The 11,052-nt window shown below is 45.3% G+C and overlaps 1 protein-coding gene across 1 annotated transcript; it reads left to right on the forward strand.

Moving 5' to 3' along the window:
• Nucleotides 1-8,745: 8,745 nt before the first annotated feature.
• PtA15_7A479 (uncharacterized protein) lies at nucleotides 8,746-9,261 on the forward strand (the record flags this gene model as incomplete). Its single annotated transcript, XM_053171089.1, has 2 exons — nucleotides 8,746-9,028; nucleotides 9,206-9,261. The coding sequence occupies 2 exons, from the start codon at nucleotides 8,746-8,748 to the stop codon at nucleotides 9,259-9,261; spliced, it is 339 nt and encodes a 112-aa protein (XP_053022306.1).
• Nucleotides 9,262-11,052: the final 1,791 nt, after the last annotated feature.

Genomic DNA, 11,052 nt, shown 5'->3' on the forward strand with positions numbered 1-11,052 from the left:
ACCTATTTTGGCTTTTCTTGTTTCGGTATTAGTTTATTTCACCGCTGCTGTTCCATTCTGCCTTGTTACAACGGGAAGAACGGGATTTTAACAATGGAGAAAAATGAAAAATTCAATTGGTTTCTGGCTTGTTTGACTACTTGGATTCTTCTCTTTTTCATTTTTTTTCTTGTTCATCTTGAATTCCTATAGAAATGATATCAATTAGAGTCCAATTTCTACAACGGCTCATATTTCACTGCAGTCTTAAAGCTTTTTTATTTTTTTGATGGTGTTTGATGTGATATTTGCAGGTTTGAATGCAACCAATTCCAGACTTGTGATTCTTGAATAAACTTTCCCCTCCTAATCCTCTTGACTGTCCTATGATCAAGAAAATGAGTGAAATTTTGGAGGAAATGAAGAAATTTCAAATCAAAGTTGTGAAGATTTTTTTTTTCCTGCTTCTGAGCTCTCTTGCAGTGTCCCATCCAGCCTTGAAATATTCTCAACTTAGGCTTACTGGAGGCAAGGGTGAAGCGCCGCGCTGCACAAAGCGCACGTTTTAGCGCAGCGCAGCGCATCCGCGCCACAGCCTCGGCACAATTAGCGGAAGCGCTAGCGGGCTTACGCTTCGCTTACGGTTTCTGTAGCGCAACTCCACCATTTTTTTTGCGGCCATAAGCGCTAGCGCAGCGGATGCGCCCGATTGCTGCGCTGAAAGTGCTTGAAACCCTGCTATGATCCGCTGTTTGTATGTTTGTAGCGCGCTTTCCCGCTGCGCAGCGCTTTTTGCGCTGTTATTCCGCAGCGCAGCACCTTTCGCCATACTGTTGCTGCGCTAGGTCTATCACCATCCTCCCACCTTTGCACAGTTGACCCAAGTCCCGTTGTCGGCTGGGAAGATCCTTACTGCAAGACTGAATAGCTGCGCTACGGTTCAGAAAGCGGCGATTTTAGCGCAGCGCAGCGGCCGCCGCTAACTCCCCAGCCCAAAAAGCGGTAGCGCAGCGGGACCATCGCTGCGCTACCGCTTAAAGTAGCGGGCCCCCGCTTTTTCCTCGACCAAAAAATTGGCAGCGCAGCGGGTAGGGCCGCTATTTTCAGCGCAGCGCAGCGGCCACCAAAACCACTGCGCTTTTTCCCGCGCAGGTGAGGACTACTAGGCAGACAGGCCAAAAAGTGGTAGCGTAGCGGGTCGCTGCGCTGCCGCTGAAAGTAGCGGATCCCCGTTCTTTCTCAAACCCAAAAAGTGGTAGCGCAGCAGGCAGGGTCACTACTCTCAGTGCAGCGCAGCAAAACAATTTTGCCACTACGCTGCGCTACTTTTAGTGCAGCTCTTTCAGCCTTGCTTACTGGCCCAGCAGAATTGATCCCCCACCCTGGTACATCCAATTCACACATTTTGCAGCCTCTCAGCTTCCGTTCTTGCATATTCCATACCCTGTCCCTGTTCAGTTCATGCTAGCCATGTCCAAGACTCCAGTAGAACATGTCCCCTCAACCTTGTCCAATATTCCTGATACCCAGGACAGCAACCTGCAATCCGTTCAAAGGGAATCCTCCCGAACTTAGCACAATTCTCTTGCCTGCCGGGGGGCAGGGGCGCGAAGCGAATCACACAAAGTGCAACCTCCCGTCAGGAGGGAGGGTTAAATCCATGATTCCTGGCATGAGAGCAATGGTGAAACTGATAGAATACGTGTATTTGTATCTGTATTGGCAATACATAGTTTTGGAAAAGTGTGTATTGTATCTGATATCAGATACATCACAAATACATGTATTTCAATACAATACAGCATGTATTCCCCCTGATACATGCTGTATTGTATTGTAATGGGCACCCAAATACATAGTTTTGGAAAACCATGTATTGTATCTGATAACCGATACATCCAAAATACATATATCTCAATACAATACACACACGATACTGATACTTGTAAAGTATCAGTTTCACCATTGGTGAGAGCCCCGCGTGCAGTTGGTGTTTTTTGCAGGTGGCCAACTTTGTGCCCCCAAATCCCACACTTCCAAGAAGGCATGTTGCCCGCCTCTTGAACCGGTGAAATACCTGCATCTCCTCTTCAAATTGGTGGTAGGCATGCCACCATTTCCCTCCTCCCATGAGCTGGAGATGAGCTCAAAGGAGCTCACTTTCCAAGAATCCTTTGAGATGACTAATAGAGTTGTATAGTTCTGTACCATAAATCTAACTCCCTACACCGCCACTTTCCCTCCGTGATTGGAAACTTCAATTGGGAGGATCAGGCCTTATATCAAAGTCCAGAAGGGAGACCTCAACAGGCCAATGTTTGATGTTTTAAAAAATGAAAAGAGTGAAAAAAAGCCTGATACAGGCTGATATTCCTGGGGCTCTCAGGCCAGATACAGGTTTTTGCAGGTAAGCCTCTCTGTGAGACAGAGACCCTGCAGGGCTGCCCCTTTGGGGCTCTCACAGTGAGGCTTTGTTAAGCTTGGCATCCTCCTGGCTCAGAACCCCCGGTTGCACAACCCGGCTCTTTCCAAACCCAAAGTGATTCTTGTCTAGCTTTTCTTCCAAGGTTCCAGGCCCAGTTAAATCCACCCAATTTTGACAGCAAATACCAGACAATATTGGCATTGAAATAAATGATCAGGACAAAGACAAAGTAGATTTAATCTTGTCAACTGGCCCAGCCCAAGGCCAGTGAGAATAAGGCAAAGCCAGAATGCAGTTTAGTTTTGATCAGTACCCTAAACTTATAACAACAGTCATGCTAAATCATGACCTTACCATCCACAGGGTCTATTGAATCAAGTATCCAGAAGCACTGTCCAAGAGGTTGTTGTGAATACCACACAGGACTCCAATGGTGAAAATGAAAAGGCCAAGACAAAGGTCCCCCAGCAATACAAAGACGGTTTTGAACATCTCTAGAAGTAATTCCATGCCCCAGTCAAAGGACCCAATCAGGTAATAAATCTATATTTTCATGGTTGACCTACATATTATACCAGCAGTAGTTTAATTTGGCTGACTATTTGGTATGCATGTATTAAATTTGTAGAAGCTGGATGGCAGTATCTGTCACAGCTTCAGCAGCAGCTTTGATGAGCTTACTTGCTGTTGGTGGGAGTTTGCATCTGGCCTCAATAGCCTTCAATTGTCCAGGGAAGGCTGAGCTGATTGATCCTCTGCTTTTGGTGCCCTCTTGATGGATCTTGAGATTGTAGTTTGATTTTTCTTGTACAGGGTAATTTTTTTGGCACCATCAACAGGCATAGGTGCTTACAGCAACCCATTGCATATACTGAACTTGTGAAAAGTATGGTCCGAGTGAAGTGGGTATTGAACCCACAACCTCGTCTACTGTGAGAGTCAAACTCACATACTCAGCATTCATGAGTGATGCTCTAACCATTGAGCTAAGTACACATTGCATGGAAATAATATGCAAGAGGTTGCAAACTAAGTGCATTTAACATTGGCATTGTGGTACACTGCAACTGAGCAGACAATATACTCTCAATACTCCCCCTTGCTAGTTGCAGGGTTAGAAACAATGCACCTATCTTTTCCAAGTTAAATTAAAGCCTCTGAATCACAAAACAAAACTTCAAGGGTTTCCCCTACAAATCTTCAAAATCACAAAAAAAAAATCAAGGGTTTCCCCTTTACAACCTCCAGGAAAAAAAGATGAAGGGTTTTCCCTCTACAAATCCCAAAATCAACAAAAAACCCCAATATTACAACAACCAAAAACAGAGCAACAATCTGCACCCAGCCACCTAACATCAGCAAGCTGATGCACCATGGCCCACCATCCATCCCTGTCTAGCAGGGTTAAAAAATGGTGAGAGGATGACCCCCAGCGCGCCGCATTGAAGGCATTATGAAAAGGGGGGCCACCAAGTAGAGCCCCTCAAACTGCGCAAGTGCAACAGCGGAGGGGGTTGAGGGAGAACCGCACGCTGGAAGTACAGCGGCAGAGGACGCCCTGGGAAGGGCACACAAAAGCAGGAGAGATCCCTATTTTATAGATAATTGGGCACGACTGCCCTCACAATCCACCAGTGAGCTCAACTACAACATTCATCATTCCTTAACAACTACGCCACCGCCACACCGCCATACCTCTGACCTCCGCGGCGCCTTGACAATAATGCCACCGCCACGCTCCTGCCGCCACCCCTTGAATTTCTGACCAGTTACACTCTTGGTTGTTTGCATAAGTCAAACATATCAATAGAGTTCTTTGTAAGCTACATCTTTGCCATTGACCACGCTTTATTTTCAGAACCCAACCGGCTAGCGAAAGGCAGGAAGGACGAATTGCGTGCTTGTGGACATCCGGGGCCTCGGCCAACGTCCCTGGTTTTCTGTCCCCTGGATATTGTTGAATTCCGCAGTCCCAAGGCGAGGGATGCTGTGAAGCAACTCTTTGATCGTCGCACTGGTCTGCTATTGCGCCATACCAATCAAGGTGGAATGCCGAGCCGCCCTGCTATGCGCTGCTTTGAGTTTGAAGCGGTTGACGCAGATTCGCCGTCTCTCATCCTCCCCTAGACATTTGCGCTGCCATTTCCACATCCAAGATTGTTTCTGGTGATATTGCACATTCCCCAGAAACATCCCGCTGCAATCATGAGGATGGAAACAGACGGAGCTCATCGGCCCCTGGAGTGCCACGGGAGTTTTAAAGTGACCAGTCCTGACCAGTCTTGGCAAAGATCAAGTGGAGGAGATTGAGTGCCGCGGGAGTTTTAAAGCAACCAGTCTCGGCAAAAATCAAATGGAGGTGATTATGGGTCAGGCTGGCAGGGATGTCCAGCTAGAAATGCCTGGACAGCTTGGCGCTAAGGAAGTTTTGTCCGGCGCTACATGGCCTCTATTCCTAATCAACCATGACATTCAGTTGAGAGCGCTGCAGTCGAGCCAATCTACTGATGCCTGCTCATCCACATAGCTCAGGGATGGCTTGTGAGTGCTGGTGTCAGCCTTAGAGATACAACAAGTATCCTAAAGTCTGCAAAAACTGGTAAAAAAACTTACAAATCCTGAAACATTATTGAATATTCAGAATCCTTGTGTTAAATTAAGGGGGGTCACCCACTCAAAGTAACCCCTCATTCCTACTCCTTCATAGATTTTTTCACATATGTACATATAGCCACAAAGCGCTCCAAAGAGCAGGAAAACTACATAAAAAATCTTTACATACATTAAAATACATAAAATTATATTAATCAGTAAAATTCCTTCCCCCCGTGAAACATGAGCCACGGGTGAGATTAACACTTAGTACAAATTGATATTACACTTCATATTAAGCTATTTCAGAGTAAGGGAAGTTGTGTAATATTGTGCAAACAAAATACCCATAACCCAGGCAGATTACACGTCTACTCTTGGCATTTACCCATAGCCAAAACTAATGGGAACTTTTCAACGCCCTCAAGGACCTCTCCTGTATTTAAGGAGGTAATTGAGCCACTGGAATTGTCCCCCCAGACATTTCACCACCCATTAACCTGTAAGTTAACTCGTGAAAATTCTCCTCTGGCTTATTAAAGCCACCACTTCCTTTATTTCTGCACTCCTGGCACAAAACCCACTAGATCTTAACTCTAAAATTGCCAATATCCCTTATAAGCACTGCCAGCATAATTGGCTGGGTTGAAGTTATCCCAGTTAAACTGGGATGAACTCAACCAATTTAAACCCGGTTGATCTCAACTGATGAAATATAAATCCAAGGTACCCCCCTTGGGTTTATATTTCATTGGATGAGATCAACCCATTTTAAATTGGTTGAGTGCATCCCAGTTAAACTGGGATGACTTCATCTTAGCCAAATATGCTGGCAGTGAAGCATTTATTACAGTTATATCTTTATAAATAGTTGCTGTAAGACCTCTGCCTCTGACGCGCAGCCAATCAGTTTAAGCGCTTACCAGCTATTTCTACGTCAAAAACCTTATATATCCCTGTTCTTAATAAGTAAACCTTATTAATTACAAATATCTTCCTCTTACATAAGAGTGTTCAAACCCTTGTAGGGGTTAAATACCACGTAACAAGTTTGGCACATTATTGCCAGTGTTTTATTTCACTACAGTTATAGTACTAGGGCAAAAACCCTTATTTCTGACGGGTTTTTACCCTAAGTTTCATAAACACAGCTGACAGCCGGTGTGAAGTAGCAGGTGCAACACCCTATGTTGCCTGATTTACAATATGCAGAAGAGCAGCAGTTACACCGGCTCCCTTCAGCATCAAATCAACTCAGGACACACGTGTTGTAGCATAGAGTAACCCAGACTACAGCATTACTCCATAATACCATGTAGTACTATCCCACTTTCTTAAATCCACACAATCCTAGACCTCTGGATCTAAGTTTTGGGGTGTTTTTTTTTTTCTCACAAAATGGCACAAACAGCCCACAAATCTCACAATACATGTTGAAATCCCCAAAGGCCCAAAGGCCCTATGGATGACCCTCCAGCTGTGCCGCAGCAACAAGAAAAAGTGGGCCGGTTGTTAGAGTAGTCCAGGAATGCCCTAATCAAGTGATTAGTGGGCTCCCAGGGAGGGGTAGGACAAAACCGGATCCCCTGGGGGGACAATCCGCGGCCAACCCCTACCCCTTTAAATAAGCTCAGTCATGTTTGTCCCCCAACCATATCCTGACCGTTGCCCCACACCACCCGCCACAGGCTCGTCGCCATCTGCCACAAAGTCGTCGCCATCCGCCACGAGCTCATTGCCATCCGCCACGAGCTTGTTGCCATCCGCCACAAGCTCATTGCCATCCGCCACGAGCTTGTTGCCATCCGCTGTGGTGCTCCATTCCAAACCATAAGTAGTATTTTATTATCTTCTTTTACATATATTCATCATTGCATTGCCTATTACCTCACCAACCCTTCACAAATACCTCATTATTATTGCATATTCAGATTCTACACCTCATTTCACCTACAGTCACTCATACATAGCACCCCTTTATTTTTAATGGTTCAATAGTTATAGAGGATATAAGACTTACAGAAACCCTACAGTCTTCATTAGTTACAATACCCATTTCATTGGTAACTTGCTTGAATCATTACATCACATTCTTTTTACAGATACTTTTTCACATACTAAACCCTTTACATACATTACTCATTATGTACTATGGCTATTGTACAAATTACATCATTGGATCTGTGCTTACCTCTTTCAGTAGTGCTCATCATTACAAGTTGTTACTATGTTCACATCATCTTCCCCATCTGTACAGTCTTTTCTTCCCATAGCCAGAACCCTTCCCCATTTGTACAGTCTATATTCCCATATCCAGAATTCCTCATTGTCTGTGCTCATCCCTCCTTCATATAAGAACTGTCCTTCCCCCCTCACTTGTACCCCAGCAGAAGAGACCCTAGCCAGCCTATGAAAGATTTATGCAGAATTCTAGATACAGAAATTATAGTACCCATTCTCATCAACCCATTGCTATTGAATCATTGCCATTGCTTTGCCTCACTGCCAGCATAATTAGCTGGGTTAAGGTTATCCCAGTTAAACTGGGATGAACTCAACCGATTTAAACTTGGTTGATCTCAACTGATGAAATATAAATCCAAGGTACCCCCCTTGGGTTTATATTTCATTGGTCAAGATCAACCCATTTTAAATTGTTTGAGTGCATCCCAGTTAAACTGGGATGACTTCATCCCAGCCAATCATGCTGGCAGTGCCTCTTTTAACCATTGCCCCAACCCTCTCATCCTCAGTAGCCAAGCAGTAGTTAAAGCTCATATTACTAGCTCCTAAGATCAAGTAGAAATCAGCCACACCTTTTCTTTCTTTTTCTTAGTGTTACTCTCATCCCCTCAGCATTAGTCAGGAAGGCAGCCTCATCAGCACCCTTGCATAGCTTACATTAGTACTAGTGTTGCTATCCATTTCCCTTCCAAGCTCTATTCTCCCCATTGAGTAGTTCCACACCGCCACAAGCTCGTCGCCATCTGCCACAGACTTGTTGCTATCCGCCACGGATTTGTCGCCATCCACCAAGGATTTGTTGCCATCCGCAACGGGCTTGCCGCCATCCGCCACGCTCTTGTTGCCATCCGCACCGTGGCCACTCAGCAATTACCGCAACTAACTCAGGTGTGTCACAGTCACCACCTGCCCTCTGCACCCCGCACAACGCACTGCTCCTCATCACTCCACGCCCCTATCCCCACTATCAGGTACAAACAGCTTCACCTTGGCTGTTATCCCCGTCCATTTCTTGGGCATGTGTCCAGAAAGCAAGGCTGGCGGCCAACCCGGACGTCTTGTCAGAGAAAGACGCAGCCGTGTTGATGGGCTTGCAGTCCCCCGCTCATCGGCTCGCCGCCGCCGCCGAGAGCCCCAATGGGTCCCCGGGCAATCATAACCTCAACGATCTTCAGCTCGGCGCCGCGTAGAGGCCTCAACAAAGCACGTAGCGCCCGTTGCCCTCCAAAGCGGGCGCCAAGTCTTGTAAGTCTCTCTCTCTCTCTCTCTGCTGCTGGTTATGTTAGGCCAACCTAACGTTGTGCTGGTGTGTGCAGCCAAAGAGCTCTTGACATCCAACCGGGACCTACTTGGCTGGATCAACGACAAGATCCGGGCCCGCACGTTGGCCACCGCCTCGGACACCTTGGGCTCCATCAGCTGAGGCCTTGACGGAGCACGCAGCGCCTGTTGCCCTCCAAAGCGGGTGCCAAGTCTTGTAAGTCTCTCTCTCTCTCTTGCTGGCTATGTTAGGCCCACCTAACGTTGTGCTGGTGTGTGCAGCCAAAGAGCTCTTGGCATCTGACCGGGACCTGCTCAGCTGGATCAACAACAAGATCGGGGCTCGCAAGTTGGCCACCACCTCGGAATTCCCGGGCTCCATCCGCAAAAGCCACGTGCTTGTCCGGCTCATCGAGGCCCTCACTAGTGCTGACTCCAGTCTCTTCATCAGGGACTTCCTTGGCGCCTCCCATCTCACTCAGCTCAAGCTCCATTGCCCTACTGGCCCGGATACGCCAGGTGCCTCTGGTATACATTCCAAAACGAATTGTTGTGATGTGCTTCTTTTTCAGAAGGATTGTTAGATTTGAATTTCCATTGTTGTTTCCCTTGCTTCCTGGATAAGCAAATTGGTATATTTCCTACCCAATGTCAAAAAAATATTGCATTTGCTCATAATGTCCTGAACAATTTCTTGGTCTCAAGATAGCAAGCAAGGCTTGTTGAACTTCTTCTTCAGCCACAAACCTGCCAACCAATGAGAGGAAAAAAGCACAGTCCATGGCATTGAGAGGTTAACTGTTAACAATAATCAAAATATAATGAATTGAATGTACATGCACAGATTTTGAAAATTGAAACAACACATGAGTTTTGATAATTAAATTGCCATTCTAAAGCACAACACACATGAGGATATTCTAAGTAGCATATCTCAACAGAATGGCAGATTTTGAGAGGAGAAGAGGCATATTATCCATGTCAGCCTGTAGGTAACTAACCGTGTCTGAGAGGGTTGTTACTAGCAAGATGATAGTATAATATGCCAAGGATGGGCCAATGGGTTTGTGGTAAGACCTGTAAAAGGTTTCACTCTATCAGTAATCTTGACTGAGAGGCTTGCTCAATTAAGGCGCATCCAGATCAACACAGGGTGTTAATAGGCATCCAAGGAATAACTCAACTTGGGTTCGTGGTTTTACCTACAGAAAGGTAAGGGTAATCAAGAGTTGATGTTATTCCTGAATTGAAAGATGGGTGAGAATGAAGGCACTGTTTAACTATGTATGTGTTAAACCTTGCTATAATAATATTCTGAGGGATAAACAGTCCTGGGGGGGTGTTTGTATAGGGGGAAAAGAGCAGGAGGGAACATGAGGCGCTTGGAGGCGCTTCAGGACCAGGGGGGAACTGGAAGCGCTCAAGGGAAGTAGATCCTCATGAGGATCAACATTGGAAATGATCAGGGTAGTGTAATGATCAGTACTGATCCTGGATCAGTAGCTGTGCACACTAGCTGATCATAACCAATCAGTGATTCCATTCAGTGCTCTTTGAATTGGATTACATCATGTATTGTTTATGTATTTATATCATAACCAATATGTTATGTAAATAGGAACTGAGGTGTAACAGGGGATAAATGAGTGATACCTGTCTTGGGGTATTTCACGTGTACAGTAATATTACAATGTATTGTAATCTTACTGTTTGCACGTAAGTTAACTCTTATAACAACAGTACATTATGTTAACTGTATTTAACTATGGTTATCTGTAATGTGATGTATAACAAGAGTACATTCTTAAGCCTGTATCTAATAATATACATATGTAATAAAGGTGTAAAAGGAATGTACTATGAGTAATGTGAACAAGTGCAGGTACTTGGTATGTGTAAGGTACTGTGACATGTACTCTGTGGCTGACAATCCAGACCCTCTGCATCAGAAATAACCCATAGTAATACTGTAATACCACACGGAATCACCAATTGTAGTCAAAAAGGGGACAGGAGCTTATTTTGGCATTTCATAGATGCTTAGTTTTCCTGTTTGCTTCATTCCTCAGCCCCATCATTCAGACCTTTGCTCACCACCAGCCTTCTGAAATTTTGTGAAAGGGCCCACACAAATTGATTGGGATACTTGCTGCCTGTGGGGGAATGCGGGGCCGGGGGCTTGCCAGGGTAAATGGAGTGGGGTGGGGCTTACACCCTGCAGCGGCGTAGCCGCTTTGGCCTCTAGTTCACATACTATTACATACAAACTTGACTATGCTTTGACACTTGTATTTACCTATAAATACCTTGTCTTTCCTCTTCTAACATTCTCTGCACCACGGTGTGGTGCTCCATTCCAAACCATAAGTAGTATTTTATTACTTTCTTTTACATATATTCATCATTACATTGCCCATTTCCCCATATCCCTTCACAAATACCTCATTATTATTGCATATTCAGATTCTACGCCCAATTTCACCTATAGTCACTCAAACATAGTACCCCCTTATCTTCAATGGTTCAATAGTTATAGAGGATATAAGACTTAC

This window comes from Puccinia triticina, chromosome 7A (assembly GCF_026914185.1).
Source record: "Puccinia triticina chromosome 7A, complete sequence".
NCBI lineage: Eukaryota > Fungi > Basidiomycota > Pucciniomycetes > Pucciniales > Pucciniaceae > Puccinia > Puccinia triticina.